This window comes from Salvelinus sp. IW2-2015, linkage group LG6.2, assembly GCF_002910315.2.
Source record: "Salvelinus sp. IW2-2015 linkage group LG6.2, ASM291031v2, whole genome shotgun sequence".
In the NCBI taxonomy this organism is placed as follows: Eukaryota; Metazoa; Chordata; class Actinopteri; order Salmoniformes; family Salmonidae; genus Salvelinus; species Salvelinus sp. IW2-2015.
In genome coordinates this window covers 11,916,882-11,937,268 of record NC_036846.1, presented here as the reverse complement: position 1 = coordinate 11,937,268, position 20,387 = coordinate 11,916,882, and the positions used below count along the sequence as shown (strand labels likewise).

General features: G+C 42.6%; 1 protein-coding gene across 4 annotated transcripts in view; it reads right to left on the bottom strand.

Annotated features, from left to right (window-relative positions):
- Positions 1-1,479: 1,479 nt before the first annotated feature.
- Positions 1,480-20,387, bottom strand: part of LOC111965832 (teneurin-3) — a 163,674-nt gene continuing 144,766 nt past the window's right edge. For all 4 annotated transcript variants that reach the window (XM_070444243.1, XM_070444244.1, XM_070444245.1 and 1 more), the window contains 8 exons: positions 18,586-18,740; positions 14,061-14,935; positions 13,506-13,681; positions 12,875-13,110; positions 11,864-12,160; positions 8,649-10,260; positions 8,252-8,382; positions 1,480-3,097 (listed from right to left, as the gene is read on the bottom strand). In XM_070444243.1, coding sequence (XP_070300344.1) covers positions 2,345-3,097; positions 8,252-8,382; positions 8,649-10,260; positions 11,864-12,160; positions 12,875-13,110; positions 13,506-13,681; positions 14,061-14,935; positions 18,586-18,740 — 4,235 coding nt within the window. In that variant the 3' untranslated portion in view covers positions 1,480-2,344. The remainder of the gene's footprint in view (positions 3,098-8,251; positions 8,383-8,648; positions 10,261-11,863; positions 12,161-12,874; positions 13,111-13,505; positions 13,682-14,060; positions 14,936-18,585; positions 18,741-20,387) is intronic.

Genomic DNA, 20,387 nt, shown 5'->3' with positions numbered 1-20,387 from the left:
ATGCTTCTGCTAAGAAATCATGTCATGGAGTCCTGCAGTCTTCTCTGCAATATAAAAACAACTTTGAAAGATATTTTGTTTAATATAAACTCAATACAGTGACTGGTTGCATATTGTATAGTAGTAGGAAAAAGTACTGACCCCCAATCAAAATCCAGGAATGCAGGCATAATATCTTATCCACATATGCTTATCTGGGGTGGCAGGTAGCCTAGTGGTTAGTGCATTGGCATTGTAACAGAGCTGACAAGGTAAAAATCTGTCGTTCTGCTCCTGAACAAGGCAGTAACCCACTGTTCCTAGGCCATTGTTGAAAATAAGAATTTGTTCTTAACTGACTTGCCTAGTAAAATAAATACTACTTTGCTGTAGAAACTGTACCACTAGAGAGCAACAGAGGACTGGATAGACATTAAGGGTTCATATGTGTTGTATGAAATGTGGTCCTTCATTTCCTTTAAAACGAATTATTAAAATAGCATGGATCAGAATTACATGTGATTCCTTACAATTAGGCTGGGAACTGCATCACCTGTACATTCTGAAGAAATGTTAATGTTCAACTAATTAGTTTCACATTAAGAATTCTTCAAATGATTGTGATTATGTGGGCAGGCTATAATTGAGCCTAAAACTTGTTCTACAGAGTTTGTGCCCTGTGATCTGATACAACTCTTAAGGATTTGATAACATTAGGAAGGGCAAGCAATTATTACAATCCAAAATCTAATTGGAGTTTCCGTTCAGAATTTTATAGAGCGAAGACGATTTACCCCGAAACCCTAGGATTATGAAGTTGATAGAAGCCATCAGTGTTAAGGGGTCTTGTCCTGTCAAAAATCCTGGTTTGTTACACTCACAAATCGGTTCTGTCACAATTTAAACAATTTAATTCAACTGTTACAAACAGCTGACTTCAAAGGGGAGCAGGATTTGGCCGTCTTAATCATTTTAGGGCACACATTTAGGAAATTAAGGTCTCATTAAACACTTTCTAAACGCCTTTAGTAAACATCTTTAGTAAAGACTTGGTATTTTACGGTACTACCACTTCATTAGAACAAATGACAAATGAAAAAGCGTTTTAATCCATGATCTTATTAATTATACAAAACACAAGTTATGATAATAGCTGCTAACATGTATGGATTCTATATTTGGACAAACTTGTTTGGGTGATATGCGTTCATTCATTATTTGTGTTCATTAAATATTTATTGGACAGGGGCCAATTATGCGAAGGCATTATGCGTGATCAACAGATTTAAAGGAGCAAATATTTCACTGAATGTGGTATATAGTGATCGTCTGTACCACCTTTAAATATATTTTGTTTTTAGTGTTTCTTGACAGGATATTTCATACCTTATGCAACAAAATCTTGCAGAGACTTCTAAATTAAATTTCATAATTCAAAGACACATTTTTATGATGCAATATCCAATATCATTTCTTCTGTAACATAATACAAAAAATATATTAAAAAAAGGTTTTAGATTTTATTTACAAGGTATAAACACAACATAAATTACTTGTTATAATCATCAATGGACTGTTAATCAATTTCATAGAAAACAATAAAACTCATAATTTACAAAACATGGTGTTCCTGTGCTTGGACAAGACAAGTATCTGTRCCAGACTTCATTCATACATATTTTGCCCTGATCTCCTACCAAGGCGGATACACAAAACAAATATTTTGGGTATTAAAACATGTAACTTGTTATGATGTCCTTTTTAAAAGCAACACAAAGGGGAGTGGAGTGCTTCTCAATTCCGACATGTTAGGTGTGATGGTCACTGAGTGAGACGAAGCCTCAAACTGAAAGGTCATTGATTCAAGACAAACATCTGGTAATGGACATTGCCTATTGAAGAGTAAAAATTCATACATCATATTTCCAGAGAAGTGCAGATATATGCGTATGTAAACATTTCATTTCACCTTTAAATACTTTATTTTAATTTTAAGCAGACAACACTTAGTAAAAAACAGAGACAAAAAAAAGACTAAATATTTCCCAAAACACTACTATTTCTCCTGGCTCCTGGTTGAGAGTCCACAGTCCAATCAGTTTGTGCTACAGAGGTACATCTTGTCACTGCCCATATTAAGGTTTGGCGTAGTTATACATTTACTCTGTAGTAGTCCCCTGTTAAACAGCATTGCACAGCATTGCTTTCGATCCCATATGATTTACAAAAACACACCTCCCAMTCGGACATAGCTATATTTAATCTTTGGCCATGCCACTATTGTTGCTTTCGTTCCCACCGTCGCCACACCTCTATTGAAACAGGCCATTCAAAGTCTCTTTGGCAGCAAGTGCACAATAGTTAGTTACCTTTTCCCTATTTCACTTTGCCGTAGGAACTGAATGTTATTAGCGCTGTCCGCTAACTCCGGATATTGCTCAATGGAAAGTGCGTAGTACCCGTCGTACCCTAGCACTTTCCCATTGCTCAGGAGCTGCCTCTTCTCTCCCTCTGTCCATGGGCGGACGCCCTCCTCGCCATCGCGCACCCTCTGCTGTTCCCTGGCCCACACACTCACTAACGCCCTCTGGCGGGCCAACTCAAGCACGCGGGCCTTCTCCTCGTCCACCGTGGAGCCATAGCGCACATGCAGCGCAAGCACCCCACGCCGCAACTCCACATCTGCGAAGCGCCGAGTCCGGCTGTCCATGACCGTGGTGGACTGGGACACGCTGACATTGACGCCGTTCTCCAGGGTCTTGTGGCCGCTGGTGAGGCGCAGCGTGGCCAAGTCGCCGTCGGGCAGGCCGGGCTTGACGAAGTAGTGAGTGTCGCAGCCTTCCACAGTGAAGTGCAGGTCTTCAAGGTAGAAGGCATTGTTGAGGACGGTGGCCACCTTGATGCAGTCCTCGTTGGCTACGTTGAGCGTGTGAGTGTGGGCGGTGCCCTTGTAGATGGCGAACATGACGGCCCTACCGATAGGGGACTGGGCGGCTGAAAACCATAACCAAGGTTTCTCGCCTCGGCGGCCTCGGCCCGCATTGACCTCCGGCAGCCGCTGAAATGTTAGGAGGGCATGCGCCTGTCTGGTAACTTCCTGCTGGACCCCAGAGATGGACTGTAAAGAGAATGCAGTGAAACGTTAATGTCTGAGCACGGCAGAACTTCACACTGCAGTCCATTCATGAGCAGAAGCAGGCGTCAAACAGTGCCTGCAAGATAATTGTATTACCAGGAAGTGAGATAAAGCTACAACAAGGTAAAATGCCGTTGTGGATTTTTATCATATAATGATTACTAGGCAAATCTTGACAGCTTAGTAAGCATTGAATAATGATTATGTCAACAATGACAAGTGGTAATATCACATATGTAGTGTGTATAAATGTCTATGTATTTCTTATGAATTTGTATTACAAGTACAGTATAATTATATCTGTGTTATGAATGTGTACTGCAAGGGCAAATATAACACATTGTCTTGGACAGCAGAAAACGTTAACTGGATACAATAAATGAAAAGTTCTAGATAAGTTATTTGCTACTGTGCCAAATGAATTAAAGAATAAATGGAAACCAATTTGTACTTCTTCCTATGAAAAAGCTGTCCAATTAAATGTGATGCCAATTATTTATAAAGAAAACAATTGCAGATCAGAAGAGATTACATGCTTATTTTTCCACTGCTTGTTTGTCATAGTGGTTGATATTCATCCAGCAAACAACTATGCTCTTTTAGATCTCTACATTACTCCCTGTTTGCTTACAAGGCCCTACTTCATAAACTTCTGTCTTATCTAGATCATCTTTAATATTGCAGATAAATTGTGGATTCTGTCAATGAAATTGTCTGCATCATTTCCAATCCCCCATATACAAGTGCTCAGAATAAGTGGGAACTCCTTCAAGACTGTTGGAAAAGCATTCCTCATGAAGCTGGTTGAGAGAATGCCAGGAGTGTGCAAAGCTGTCATCAAGGCAAATGGTGGCTAATTTGAAGAATCTAAAACACAAAATATATTTTGTTTTGTTTAAAATTTAATTGGGATAGGGGGCAGCATTGGGAAGTTTGGATGAAAAGCGTGCCCAGAGTAAATTGCCTGTTACTCAGACCCAGAAGCTAGGATAGATTTGGATAGAAAACAATCTAAAGTTTCCAAAGCTGTTAAAATGATGTCTGTGAGTATAACAGAACTCATATGGCAGGCAAAAACCTGAGAAAAATCCAACCAGGAAGTGGGAAATCTGAGGTTTGTAGTTTTTTTTAAATTATTGCCTATCCAATATCCTGTGTCTATGGGGTCAGATTGCACTTCCTAAGGCTTCCAGTAGATGTCAACAGTCTTTAGAAGTTGTTTCAGGCTTGTATTGTGAAAGGGGATCGAATAAGATCTGTTTCAACAAGTTGTCAGGCTGAAAGCCTTTAGTTTAGTCTCACGCGTAGCCGTGAGCGTGACGGTCGTTCTCTTTCCTTTCTAATGACAACGGAATTGTCCGGTTGGAATATTATTGAAGATTTATGATAAAAACATCCTAAAGATTGATTACATACATCGTTTGACATGTTTCTACAAACTTTAATGGAACTTTTTTGACTTTTCGTCTGGACTGTGCCCGCGCTTTGTACATTTGGATTACTGGACTAAACGCGCAAACAAAAAGGAGGTATTTGGACATAAAGATKAACTTTATCGAACAAAACGAACATTTATTGTCTAACATGGAGACCTGGGAGTGCCATCAGATGAAGATCATCAAAGGTAAGTGATTAATTTCAACGCTATTTCTGACTTTTGTGACACCTCTCCTTGGTTGGAAAATGGCTGTATGGTTTTCTGTGGCTAGGCGCTGACCTAACATAATCTCATGGTGTGCTTTCGCCGTAAAGCCTTTTTGAAATCGGACACAGCGGCTGGATTAACAAGAAGTTTAATTGTTAATCCTAAATATAACACTTGTATCTTTCATCAATGTTTATGATGAGTATTTCTGTAATTTGATGTGGCTCTCTGCAATTTCACCAGATGTTTGTTTGACAATGCATTTCTGAACATAACGCGCCAATTTCAAATGAGGTTTTTGGACATAAAGATGAACTTTATCAAACAAAACACACATTTATTGTCTAACATGGAGTCCTGGGAGTGCTATCCGGTGAAGATCATCAAAGGTTAGTGATTAATTTTAACGCTATTTCTGACTTTTGTGACACCTCTCCCTCTTTGGAAAATGGCTGTATGGTTTTCTGTGGCTAGGCGCTGACCTAACATAATCGCATGGTGTGCTTTCTCCGTAAAGCCTTTTTGAAATCGGACACTGTGGCTGGATTATCTTTAAAATGGTGTATAATACTTGTCTGTTTGAGGAATTTTAATTATGAGATTTCTGTTTGAATTTGGCGCCCTGCAATTTCACTGGCTGTTGGCGAGGTGGGACGCTCACGTCCCGAACGATCCCAGAGAGGTTAATTGGAGTAAACTAATGGACAAAAATACTTAGGTTTCTACTTCCCGCTTATACATACTATATACATTTTGTGGAAACAGTATATTTTACATTCGTTATCTATTGTTTGTTTTTAGTCCCATCCTTCAGCTACTCTCTACCCCTCCCATCCCTCTCTGAAGACCATCCTGTTTTGATTTCTAGCTGCCATACAGTATATTTTCCCACTGTGCTGTGATGTTTCACAAAAGTTCTGAATCTTTCTATTCTCATAATTTCTACAGATTGTAAATTAAAGATAAACATTTTTGCCTAAGAGTATTATTCTATTATTGATTGATTCACCATGACTTTTYAAATCACCCAGCAGATCTATTTGCAGATTTGCAGAGTTAGCTTTAAGTAAATGTTCAAATTTTTCTGCCATTCCTGAACCTGCGACCAAAAACAAGCTACATACGGGCAGCACCAAAACAAGTGATCTAATGATTCTGTCTATTCGCAGCAAAATCTGCAGAGCTGGGATGGTTGTATCCCCCATAAACAGTTGAAGTCGGAAGTTTACATAGACTTAGGTTGGAGTCATTAAAACTCATTTTTCAAACACTCCACAAATTTCTTGTTAACAAACTACAGTTTTGGCAAGTCGGTTAGGACATCTACTTTGTGCGTGACACAAGTATCTTTTCCAACAATTGTTTACAGACAGATTATTTCACTTAAAAATCACTGTATCACAATTCCAGTGGGTCAGAAGTTCACATACACTAAGATGACTGTGCCTTTAAAAAGCTTGGAAAATTCCAGAAAATTATGTCATGGCTTTAGAAGCTTCTGATAGGCTAATTGACATTATTTGAGTCAATTGGAGGTGTACCTGTGGATGTTTCAAGGCCTACCTTCAAACTCAGTGCCTCTTTGCTTGACATCATGGGAAAATCAAAAGAAATCAACCAAGAACTCAGAAAAAACATTGTAGACCTCCACAAGTCTGGTTCATCCCTGGGAGCAATTTCCAAACACCTGACGGTACCACATTCGTCTGTACAAACAATAGTACGCAAGTATAAACACCATGGGACTACGCAGCCGTCATACCGCTCAGAAAGGAGAGGCATTCTGTCTCCTAGAGCTGCACGTACTTTGGTGCGAAAAGTGCAAATCAATCACAGAACAACAGCAAAGGACCTTGTGAAGATGCTGGAAGAAACAGGTACAAAAATATCTATATCCACAGTAAAACGAGTCCTATATCGAAATAACCTGAAAGGTCTCTCAGCAAGGAAGAAGCCACTGCTCCAAAACCGCCATAAAAAAGCAAGGCTACTGTTTACAACTGCATATGCGGACAAAGATCATACTTTTTGGAAACAAAAATAGAACTGTTTGGCCATAATGACCATCGTTATGCTTGATGAAAAAAGGGTGATGCTTGCAAGCCGAAGAACACCATCCAAACCGTGAAGCACGGGGGTGGCAGCATCATGTTGTGGGGGTGCTTTGTTGCAGGAGGGACTGGTGCACTGCACAAAATAGATGGCATCATGAGGCAGGAAAATTATGTGGCTATATTGAAGCAACATCTCAAGACATCAGTCAGGAAGTTAAAGCTTGGTCGCAAATGGGTCTTCCAAATGGACAATGACCCAAAGCATACTTCCAAAGTTGTGGCAAAATGGCTTAAGGACAACAAAGTCAAGGTATTGGAGTGGCCATCACAAAGCCCTGACCTCAATCCTATAGAAAATGTGTGGGCAGAACTGAAAAATCATGTACAAGCAGGGAGGCCTACAAACCTGACTCAGTTACACCAGCTCTGTCAGGAGGAACTATTATTCTGACATTTCACATTCTTAAAATAAAGTTTTGATCCTAACTGACTAACTGAATTGTGAAAAACTGAGTTTAAATGTATTTGGCTAAGGTGTTTGTAAACTTCCGACTTCAACTGTATATAACATTCTATTGGTTGCAAGAATTWTGTATAATAATTGAAAAACTCTTAAGTTTTGAATTCGGYGTCGTTTTGTGTATCAGTTCATAAACCATGTGTTGGAATTGGTACATCAAAAATCTTCCCCGAACTATTTTTTCAACCTGTAAGGCGCAGCTGTGAATGTTTTAGTCCTTAAATGAAACTGGTATACGTTTGTATTTATCACAATTTTCTTCAGCCAATTTTGGTCTTTAATGCAGGACTGATAGACAAGTTCCTTACCTTCTCCCGTTTCCACTTGCATCCTCCATTTTGCAATCAGTTGGTTGTAATTTTGGATAAGCAGACATTTCCATGTTTTTGTTAACTGCATATCTAACTTTGCTGTTGAAGTATAGACACCCGAGTTGCCTAACTCGTTCAAAGGATTGGTTAACTCTAGGCAACCAAGCTAGGTAAATCTGCTTTTAGTTTTCGTTTTAATGCACTGTATTGCTGGAAAAATGTCTAAATACATTTAATCTAATGTTCTGGTGCCGTTTAGAGTTTAGATTGCAGTTTAGAGTATTGATTGGGGAATTATTTGTGGGGGAATWGTTTTTTGGGTGATTTGTGATATTTTACTTGTGCTTCCCATGACTGTGTTTTTGTATTTTAATGTGTATTCTGTATATATGTATATTTTGTGTATAACGTGTATATTTGTGTTGTATTGTGTAGGGCACATTTGAAAAAGAGACCTAGGTCTCAATATGTCTTCCCTGGTAAAATAAAGGTTACATTTTTTTTATATAAAGATCAACCTGCTTACTTTACATTTCTCTAATATATGGATCACAAATAGAAGGACAATAAAGGTGTGATTGAAATCATGTAAAATATGAAACCAACCGGTAAATCATCCCAGAGCTGGCTCTTCTTCAGTTCATAAGATGGGTGGGTCAGATCAAACTTTGGGACTGGGTAGCCAGGAATGGTGTTGTGTAGATGGAACCCAAAGGTCACCAGCCAGCTATTAACATCTACATGGGACAAATAAGATCAAGGTCATACTAAATATTTAATGACGTGCTTATGTCAAAATAGAAAATATGGTAATGTTTTATCATAAGTAATGAATGTCTTAGTTGTCATGAATAAGCTAGTAATGCATGCATGATTGTATGCATTACCAGCTTAAGTATGTACAAAGATTTCAACATTTGAATAGCACATTTAAATTACATGTTTACACTACGTGCACATTAAATGTTACTAAGTCGAATAAAAGTGACAATAAATATCTTACCTGCGACATACTCTCTCACTTCATGTACTTTGCTGATGGGGTTGTTGTTYCTGAACATGTAGAGATTAAAAGGACCTGGCTCTTTCCCCACTCGTTTCCATGTGTTGATGTCAGGCACAGTCCACCTGCCGGGCATAATGTCATAGTCCCTCTCACCAAAATGCAACAATTTGGTCAGTGGGTCATAGAGCCCCCCGTGGAACCCCAGCACCAGTTGAAAGTCCGGGTTGGAGTCAAAGTAGATCTCCCCATACGCCGTGTACTGGACCTGCTTGATCAGGAGGCCATTGCTGGTGAATACAGCCAGAGGGGTTCCGGTGTTGTCACAGGCAATGTAGTACTCCTCTCCGCTGCTGATCTCCTGGGCAAACAGGTGTCCCTGCAGGTCATAGTACAGGGAGGTGATCTCAGAGCTGGAGTGGTTGTAGATGTGGGTGATCCTGCTGGGGTAGCTCAGGTCTGCATAGAAGTACTGCAGATGCTGCCCCAGGCTGTTCTTGTTAGACACCCTCCGGCCCAGGCCGTCGTAGCGGTATTGGATGGTCCAGCTGTTGCCCTTGCTGTATACGCGTACCAGGAGGCCCTTGGAGTTGTAGTCGAAGATCTCGGAACCTCGCTGGCGGAGGAAGCCGTCCTCGTCCATGCGGTACTGCACGTCTCCCAGGCGGGTGATGCGGTCGCGGAGGTCGTAGCGCAGGGGGAGCAGGCGGGCGCTGTTGCCTGGGTTCAGTAGGTGGAGGTTGCCGTTCAGGTCGTAGGTGTAGCGCCACATGACCTTGTCGTTGAGGTAGACCGTCTGGAGCTGGCCATCTACGTCGTACTCATAGCCGTACTTGGTGGTGTTGGCGAACGGCCCAATCTTGATTTCCCTCTTGGTGCATCGTCCCACGTCATCGTACTGGAAGGTGATCCAGTACATAAGGGATCGGAAGATCTCGTACTGAATCTCCTTGATCCGGCCGTGGGCGTCAAAGTGCTTGGTGTAGGTCATGACGGCCGTGGAGATGATCTGGTTGATGTCATAGTAGATGACGCCAAACTTGCCGAACTGCTCTACCTTGCCGGAGATGTCGTCAAACTGGTAGAGGTCGATGGGCAGCGGCGTCTCGTTGATGACGCCTTGCACGCTGGTGACGCGCAGGCTGCTGTCGTAGGTGTAGTCAAAGCGGGCGTTGACCATGCCGTCCTCGCTGAAGCGGAAGATCTGCCGGTCCACCAGGGGGCCCACTTGGCGGTAACGGATTGAACAGATGAAGCCCTCGCTCTGCAGGTTGACCGTTTTCAGCACGCCTGCCATCTCGTCGTACGTGAAGCTGACCCGCGTGCTGTCATACAGGACTTCGGCTAGCTTGTTCTGCCGTCGGTACTTGTACAGGATCCGGCGGCCCGTGCCCAAGTGCACCACTCGCTGCAGGAGGCCGTCCTCGCTGTAGTCCACTGCTACAGAAGCGTTGCTCTCAGGCGGGTGGAAGATGTTGCGGTAGTAGCCCACTGAACGGACTGTGTTCATGGTGTAGCGGGCCACACTGGGCATGGTGACGGCAGATAGCCGGTCCTGAGAGTCAAAGTCGAAGATGTACTGACGCTGGCTGTGGAGCAGGAGCACCATCGACTAGAGGAAAGATGAGGAAAGGGAGAAAAAACAAATTATTGTTGTTTTATGACTACAAATAATTATATTTACACCACCAGCTCACAAAATAGCCTAAACAATTGCATCAAACCTACACATGTTTATTTCTGACTCCTAAAATCCATGGCAACTCAGAGTTAATTCATAATGCACTTTGGATGCTAGAAGTGCTTTCAGTGTACTACCACCCTTCCTGTGAAAATGCCATGCCCACTCAACCGCGGTTACTTGAGCTCCTAAAGCGTTCAGTGTGCCTCGTGTTTCTTTGTTCTGTTCTCAGGGAAGTTCTGCGAGGAGTTCTGTTCTTAGGGAAGTTCTGCGAGGAGTTCTGTTCTTAGGGAAGTTCTGCGAGGAGTTCTGTTCTCAGGGAAGTTCTGCGAGGAGTTCTGCTTAAAACCTATGAAAAGTAACTAAATGTAATCTAAGTAATCCCCAAAAGTAATTATTTATCATGAGAAGGCCATAAACAATAACTATCATAGTAATGGTGCATACTCCAAGAAAGGGTCAAATCTCACCTTTCTGGTGTAGGCACTTAAGGACACAAGCTTAAGTACACAGTACAAATATGATAGAAAAATGAAAATATGAACTATTTTATTTGGTCTATTTCCTATTCAACAAAACTGTATGAATAAGGCTTGACATGACTTATAGATGTTCTATGTATAGTATAATCAATTTATAAAATGACTAAATATAAGATTTCACCTTCCTTTAACTGTAAAATACATATTTGCATATTTTCTAAAGGTCTATCTTGATCAAAACATCTGTCCCCATCACTGTGAACGTCTCACAGAGCTCTATCTTGGCTTTTTGAACTTGTTAGGAACTCGCTTTTCATCTCATATTAATCTTGTCCGTCTGTGAAAAACAGAACGTTTAAAACATTTTTTTAATTATTTTTATTATTTTAGATTACTGGTATAAATCGATCTCTGAATGTGCTACAGCAACGAAACCACTCTCTTCTGCTGCGTTACGATGTAAGTGGCTGTGATGTAGGTTTCAGGCAGGAGTTGATGGACAGTCGGAAAGCRAATTAAATGGTAGGAGGGACAGCTCTTCTTCAAGTGGTGTCAGATTTCACATCCTGCTTCACAAAGGCAGAAGACACACTCCTGTGTCCGTGAGAATCAGGGCTACTGCTCAATGCAGGGGCAGCAGGTAGCCTGGTGGTTAGAGTGTTAAACTAGTAACCGAAAGGTTACAAGATCAAATCCCCAAGCTGACAAGTTAAAAATCTGTTGTTCGGCCCCTGAACAAGGCAGTTAACCCACTGTTCCTAGGCCATCATTGAAAATAAGAATTTGTTCTGAACTGGCTTGCCTAGTTAAATAAAGATTTWAAAAAATGCAATACATTTCAATCTATGATGACCACATATCAATTTTTAAGCGAAAATGTCAGTCGGAAGCGGTACCAGATCCACGCAAGTCCCCAAAACAGGGAAGAGTTAAGCAAAGCGTGTATGGGGCCTGCATTTCAATACATAATTACTTTCATCATTCATTTGTGTTGCGCACTGAGCGACCAGTGGAGAAATCAAATCCTTTTATTGAATCACTTCAACCCTCACCTTGTCCAGGTATGTGTAACTCCACGTCTTCCCGTCAGCAAACAATCTGGACACGACTCGTCCCTGAGCGTCGTACTCCAACCGCTCGCTGGTCTGCCCCCTCTGGAGGGCACTGATCTGACCGTTGCTGCTCCGGCTGACATTCACGGGAAGCAGCTTACTGCTGGGTACCCACAGCACAGGGTGGCCCGCGCCGTCATAGATAATCTTCAGCAGGAACTTCCTGTGGTCATCGTAAATCTTCTCCATCCTCAGCGTACGGTCGTAATCAACCGACAGAATGTTCCGTCCATTCACCTATTAGTTGGTATGTGTATTGAATCAAAGCCAAGACAAAACAATAACAGACCATAGAGATCATATTAGATTACTAGAGGGGCTATGGCAGTTAATTTGACAAATTATTGGCTACGTAGCTCCCAACTCCCTTACCAAAATGGCTGACCTTGTATACCATCATAAGAAGGTTTATGTCCATTCTGGTAGTCTAATTCCTAATTCTATGCAACAGACTTTGAAGTCACAGAGTCACGGAGAGTGCACTTATTATTTTGTCTGGTGACCTAAAAACAGCATTTAGTGTGATTGCCGCTCTTTGGCAGTCARTGAGAAGAGATGAACAGCTCTTTCAAGGGCTTCATTAAACTGAGAGACACTGGCATTTGCTCAGAAACGATTAAACCCAAAATTGCTGTTAAGGAAAGTAACTACCCAAGTTAAGTTCATAACGTCAATTGTAAATCTCATTGGCAGGTTCTGGAGAAGAATACTGGCAGTATAGGGTATTGGGAATTTGGAAGCAGGTACTATTTTACTGCATTTAATTGAAATCAGGTATGCTCATATCTCACACGCAACTCCAGGATTAATCATTGATGCATCCAGGGAGGCATTTAAATGATTTTGCTGTAGGCCTACACTTCAGGTACGTGTCACAGTTAATATACAGTGAGTTAGTGAACAACATGTCTTACAGAGAAATGAAACTCTGAATAATAAAATGAAACTCACCCTTAGCTTGCGCCCAAAAACAATGACTTTGCCCCTGGTTTGCTCCTTGCGGAAGCGCCACTCAACCAGATTCTGCCCACTCTCCCCTGGCAAACTCATGTTACGCCGTGCCACGGTGGGGTTGGCAGTGCCCGCCAGGATGTGGGGCTCAGTCTGGTAGTGGGTGTCCATTCCGTTGGCATAGGTGATCCTCAGAGAGTTATCATAGCCAACCTGATAACTGCTTCTACATTGATCTGAAATTTTTAAAAGACAGGGTCATAAATGATAACATTGTACTAAGTATTGTGACAAAAAATCATTCTTGTGGATACTCAGGGAAATCTTGCTGTCTATATCCAAAAAATATCTACCCACTGGTAGAAAACTGATTAACATTTAAAAATAACTATAGAACTACAACAAATGGAAGAATTAAATAAATAGCTCAATACAGTGGACAAAGAGTTACAATACAAGGTTTCTGCTCACCCCACACACTGAGGAAGTAATCATTTACACTGTCTTCTGTCAAACCCGCTCACCCATAATGATACATGACTTAATCTTACTCAACATTGCCGTGATGACCCAAGCAACAATGACAAATAACTACTTTTTAAAAAAACAGAGGAGGAGATGTGTGGCTTACCCTGAGCCAATGTATAGAAGGCACGAATGGTGGAGGTATTGGTGGTAATGCTAATTTCCTCTTCAGTCAAGGAGCTCTCAATGTCCACGGTCAAGGCCCTGTAGATGTCGGTGTACAGGTTGTTCACTGTTCCGGTGGGGAACGTCACGTTCATTAGCCTGCCTTCGCTGTCATAGCTGAAAGATAGATGGAGAAGTTAATGTAAAGGTGATCATTATGATTCATGAATGTTTCCATTGATGCATGGTGTCATTTTTTTCAGATTATGTAGGCAACATCAAAGGGTCAAAATATGACACTGTGGCCAAATTTTCTGTGTCAATGTGAAGGAAGTCACTGTGACTGCCACCAATTTCACATCAAGATGAAAATATAATATAAATTTAAGTACATTTTAAGTGCAAAGCAACAACTTATTTAGCTTACCTTATGATCAATGACTATTTCTTCATATTACTCAAATGTAATTATCTAGTCAGACTCTCATCACCCCAAAAAGTGAAGGTTCTATTCAGCCATTGCAGGAATCAGACCCTCTTACTTCTGTATACTCACTCGTAGAATGTGGTCCAGCCGATTTCAGAGGTCTTGGTAGCCAGCAGGCCAGTGTTACCATGGTAGGTGAGCAGCACCAGTTCCTGGCCCTGAGCCATCAAGGTCTTCAGCCCACTGTTGGTCCCCATGGTCAGCCAGATGACCTGGTTGTCAGGGGCGACTATGCGCACAGGCATGCGGTTAGGGTCGCGGCGGATTCTCAGGGTGTTTCCGTTGCTATCGGTCATGGCAGTAACGTCGTTCTCCGTGCTGTAACTGAAGGTGTATTTGATGTCACCCGTCATGAGGCTGGCGGTGTGTTGGTGGGTACCATTGGTGTCAAAGACGTACACTTCCTGGGCGTCCGGCGACGCCACCTCGAAGGTGTTGGCGTTGGAGGTCAACGCAGGCCCGTTCCTACCGACCGCCCGGATGCGGATGTTGCCCAGGTCTGCCATATACAGGGTGCCATCGGGCGCCACGACAAGAGAGGACGGTGCGTTGAGACGGGCGTCTTTGGCGTATCCATCACCCATCTGGTAACAATCGCAGTTAACATCGTTCTTACAATCGCAGTCGGACGGCGACCCCACCAGATGGGTTATTTCACCATCGACGGATACAGTTCGGATTCGGCTCAGCTTCCGCTCGTCAGTTTCGGCGATGAAGATGGCGCCGTGGTAGGACACGGCGATGGCCACGGCAGACTCCAGGGGTGTCAGTGCTGCCCTTTGACCTCCACGGTCCATCCCGGCCAAAGGGCAGTGAATGGGCCGGCCTGCTGCAATGCTGACCTGGCCGTTCTCAGTGATTCGTAGGACCACATTGTTGTCCAGGACGTACAGGGAGTTATCCATGGGGCTGACCGCAAGGTCGGTAGGCCACTCCAGGAGCACCTGCAGATCGGGACATTGTTATAGGCACCACTTCACAGAGACATGGCATTAAGACGTGACTGTCAACCGAAATTACTGTGATCTTCTCCATCTACACATCACCAATGTGACATTGGCAACCTTGTCCCATTATAAATATCTACAATCTCTGAAATATTTCAGTGTGACATCAGCGTTGTCAGAAGCTGTGGGAAAACACATCCTTAATCTTCCTTTCCAGACAGTGATTAATAATAAGGCATTTTGCCCTTAAGGCTGTCTCTGTGCCATGCTGTGCCATGCATGCCAGCCTGCCAGTCTGCCTTCTTATGGGGACAATATGCCTTGGGATGCTACAGTCTAGCCAAAAGGATATCTGTGTTGGGTTGTAACATTGAAGTGTCTTAATTAACTTAAGATGACATGTTTAGTCCTATGCAGGCCAGTCCRCCTGATGGTTTCAAGCCTCCATTAGGGTTCCGATAAGACAAATGGAAGTGCTCTCTGGCTCGTCCCCTTGGAGTAAAGGGCAGAGGTATGGGACCCCAATCCAAGTTGAGTTTGACTCTCGACTCCAATCCACTCCTGAAACGTCCCCTCCAGAGACCCTAAATATATGGTGTGTAATGGAGGCCCGTCATTCCATTTTAATATGATAAAAGCTTTCTTAGTTTTATTTTCTTCATTATTCATTTGCACCATGTCAGAGACTGTATGTAATGGAAGGGGATAGAGTGGAGATGTTTGAGAGGAGAGACAACGTTATATTGAGTTAGTGTTTTAGCCTCATGAGGAGGTAAACTTATTGCCTTCTGACAGGGCACTATGTTCATGAGGAGGTAACTTATTGCTCCTGACAGGGTACTATGTTCATGAGGAGGTAACTTATTGCCTTCTGACAGGGCACTATGTTCATGAGGAGGTAACTTATTGCCTCCTGACAGGGTACTATGTTCATGAGGAGGTAACTTATTGCCTTCTGACAGGGCACTATGTTCATGAGGAGGTACTTATTGCCTTCTGACAAGGCACTATGTTCATGAGAGGTAACTTATTGCCTCCTGAAAGGGCACTATGTTCATGAGGAGGTAACTTATTGCCTCCTGAAAGGGCACTATTTCATGAGGAGGTAACTTATTGCCTTCTGACAGGGCACTATGTTCATGAGGAGGTAACTTATTGCCTCTGAAGGGCACTATGTTCATGAGGAGGTAACTTATTGCCTTCTGACAGGGCACTATGTTCATGAGGAGGTAACTTATTGCCTTCTGACAGGGCACTATGTTCATGAGGAGTAACTTATTGCCTCCTGAAGGCACTATGTTCATGAGGAGGTAACTTATTGCCTCCTGACAGGGCACTATGTTCATGAGAGGTAACTTATTGCCTCCTGACAGGCACTATGTTCATGAGGAGGTAACTTATTGCCTTCTGACAGGGCACTATGTTCATGAGGAGGTAACTTATTGCCTTCTGACAAGGCACTATGTTCATGAGGAGGTAACTTATTGCCTCCTGAAAGGGCACTATGTTCATGAGGAGGTACTTATTGCCTCTGACAGGCACTATGTTCATGAGGAGGTAACTTATGCTCCTGAAAGGGCACTATGTTCATGAGGAGGTAACTTATTGCCTCTGAAAGGGCACTATGTTCATGAGGAGGTAACTTATTGCCTCCTGACAGGGTACTATGTTCATGAGGAGGTAACTTATTACCTCCTGAAAGGGCACTATGTTCATGAGGAGGTAACTTATTGCCTCCTGACAGGGTACTATGTTCATGGAGGAGTTAACTTATTGCCTTCTGACAGGGACATATTTCATGAGGAGGTAACTTATTGCCTCCTGAAGGGCACTATGTTCATGAGGAGGTAACTTATTGCCTTCTGACAGGCACTATGTTCATGAGGAGGTAACTTATTGCCCCTGACAGGGTACTATGTTCATGAGGAGTTAACTTATTGTCCTGACAGGGTACTATGTTCATGAGGAGTTAACTATTACCTCCTGAAAGGGCACTATGTTCATGAGGAGTAACTTATTGCCTCCTGACAGGGTACTATGTTCATGAGGAGTTAACTTATTGCCTCCTGAAAGGGCACTATGTTCATGAGGAGGTAACTTATTGCCTCCTGAAAGGGCACTATGTTCATGAGGAGTAACTTATGCCTCCTGACCGGGCACTATGTTCATGAGGAGGTAACTTATTGCCTTCTGACAGGGCACTATGTTCATGAGGAGGTAACTTATTGCCTTCTGACAGGGCACCATGTTCATGAGGAGGTAACTTATTGCCTTCTGACAGGGCACTATGTTCATGAGGAGGTAACTTATTGCCTCCGACAGGGCACTATGTTCATGAGGAGGTAACTTATTGCCTTCTGACAGGCACTATGTTCATGAGGAGGTAACTTATTGCCTTCTGACAGGGCACTATGTTCATGAGGAGGTAACTTATTGCCTCCTGACAGGTACTATGTTCATGAGGAGTTAACTTATTGCCTCCTGAAAGGGCACTATGTTCATGAGGAGGTAACTTATTGCCTTCTGACAGGGCACTATGTTCATGAGGAGGTAACTTATTGCCTCCTGACAGGGCACTATGTTCATGAGGAGTTAACTTATTACCTCCTGAAAGGGCACTATGTTCATGAGGAGGTAACTTATTGCCTTCTGACAGGCACTATGTTCATGAGGAGTTAACTTATTGCCTTCTGACAGGCACTTATTCATGAGGAGGTAACTTATTGCCTTCTGACAGGGCACTATGTTCATGAGGAGTTAACTTATTACCTCCTGACAGGGCACTATGTTCATGAGGAGGTAACTTATTGCCTTCTTCATCACCATTATTCTCAAACTGTTAAGGGAAGAGTTTTGGAGACACGTTATTTTGCATCAGTGGGAAGTTGTTGAAATGTCATGTTGTTTGGTAGGGAAAATAATTTGCTGACTACATGAACTTTGATTACACCTGATTAAACTAATCAAGGGCTTGGTGGTTATTTGACTTATATGAGTCAGACATGCTAGTGTAGTGCAATAACAATATGCAGTCCTGAGGGTCCTTAAGGAACAGATTGGGACACACTTCTCTAGATACCCAACAATAAGCCTCAGCAACTTAAAAGATAGAGGTCCTTAAACCACAATACAATGCCTTCTGTATTTTCTTCCACTGAGATAACCATACCCAAAGGTGTATTATTTAACTGTGTAAGTACTTCCATTATCATGATTTCATGGCAGTTTTGGGGGATAGCTGCGGTCAAAATTGCTTGATTGTGCTGCAGCATATTTAACATTTTGCATGGCAATATGCAATGATTTTGTCCAAATTGTCACAAAAATGGCTTGATTGAACCATTTTATGCTAACCTTCTTTTTGTAGTGTGGTAATCAGACAGTTTAATGCGCTAATATTGCAGAGATTTGATGGTTTTATGCGGTAATAGTGCGATGATTGGTCAAATTGGCATGCCCTTGATAAAAAAATATATATTTGCGATCTCAGAATCCTAAAGAGACTGACATTGTAACACTCCAGACTGAGTGACTCATAGATGGGCAGGAAGAGAACCACAAGGTGGCACTTTGATGTGAGCCCTATGGGAACTGACTTGAGGACAGAACAGGCTTGAGGGAGACCTGACTGGTAATCTGACAGTCACCTGATTGATGTCCATGCTGATGTCACAGGTCAGGGGGCGTGCCGACGTGAGGTCATTGGAGCCCAGGAGTGTGGATATGATGCCGCTTTGGTCAACTCTCCGGATCGTGGTACCGTCCACAAAATATATCAGTCCATTCTTGTCCACAGCGATACCTGTCGCGGCAGAAGGGGGGAAGGGGGGAATAAAAGAAAGGCAGATGATAGATGTGTCAGATGTGGGAAATGTGAAGTTCTTTCTGCTTCCATGACTCTGTGGACAGAACACGACGGATACATGTGTCGAGTTTGGCTTCCCATTATTCAGGTCACTGCAAAAAGCACATCCTTCAATAATTCAACCGCCTGCTTTCCTGCTATTGAATAATTTCTCAGGGTGAAGTGGGAAAGGCTGTATCTCTACTGTATGTGTGCCGGGCACCGCGCATCCCGCCATATCCCACCTCTAAAAACAGAACTCATAGGTACAGTGTCAATGAGCGTTACTTTTTTCCCTTAAATTGCAGCTCCAACTCCCTATAATCATCAACCCTCTTCACTCTATCTGTGAAATGGGTGGGCGGGGGGAAATGACGGCTCGGGCCAATTTTAGACGAAACGGGTGAACGACAGGCAGTTGCCATGGTTACGACGGCGGGCTAAATTGCCCGACTGATTGAGTGTCGGCTGAGGGTTCCAACTTTCTGTGCGAGGAGAGAGTGCTTGCCGTAGTAATTTGTCCCACACAGGGAAAATACATTAGCAACCATGGCACACTTCACATCTCATCATGTTATTGTGGGCTCCTAACAGAGAGCGGTGCCTATAGGATTTCAATTAAACCTCACGTACATTTCCATTTCTTTTTTTAATAAGCGCTATAAACGCTGGTGTAAGCACACACTGTGCCTGGTTTTTAAACTCAGGGTGAGAAAAGTAGATCACAAGAGGTGAGGAATTGGTATATATTCTGCCTTTAACAGATTTAATAGCTTCTAAATCAGTTTATTTTTTTATGATTTATTTTTATAGGTGAGTGCTTTGGTTTGACCTGTGGCTACATGTAGGTCTGCACAAAGATTGCCTGGCTACTGAAACATTAAAGAGCTGAGGGACCACCAATGCATTCTGGGAGAGCTGGCTACTTGAAAGTCGGAGGGGAAATTCAGACAGATGAAAAGTGTCACATTTGAGCATATTTCAGCAAAACGTCTGGAAAAGAAAACCCCAGCCATCTGCCATCTTTCCCCCAGCCTCTACCTCCTCCCATTTCATAGTTAGAGTCCCTCCCTCCCAGACTCCCTTCAGTCAAACCCACTCTTTTAAATGCAGTCTAAGCTGGGCCATTAAGGGGGACTTTAAAGACTGGCACACACCAGACAAACTAATAATCCATGACTTCTTAACCCCTTACGCTCGTGGAAATTGACCTATATGGATAGGGCCAAATTGAAACAGAAGAACTTTAAAAAGCATATGCATGACCATGGTAGCAATTGAAAGAGAACACTGGAGATGAGGAAATTATTAGACTAAAGGTGAGGACACAATAGTTCACCTGACATGTCTGAATCCACTACTGATTTTATGTGCATTTTACTTTTACTTTAACAGCATTTGTCAATAATTAAATCTGAAAAAAAGTAATGCAAGTCATTTCAATGCACTTTTATGACTCAAGGAAAGAGCCTTCAACTATAGGATTTTTTGTTGTTGTGCTCACCTAGTTTTCCCATTGAGGAACTGAAGCAAGCACAATGGTAGTTTTTGTTTGGAACACAGCCCTGCGTCCCCACCATCAAACAATTACTGTTGTTGTTGTTT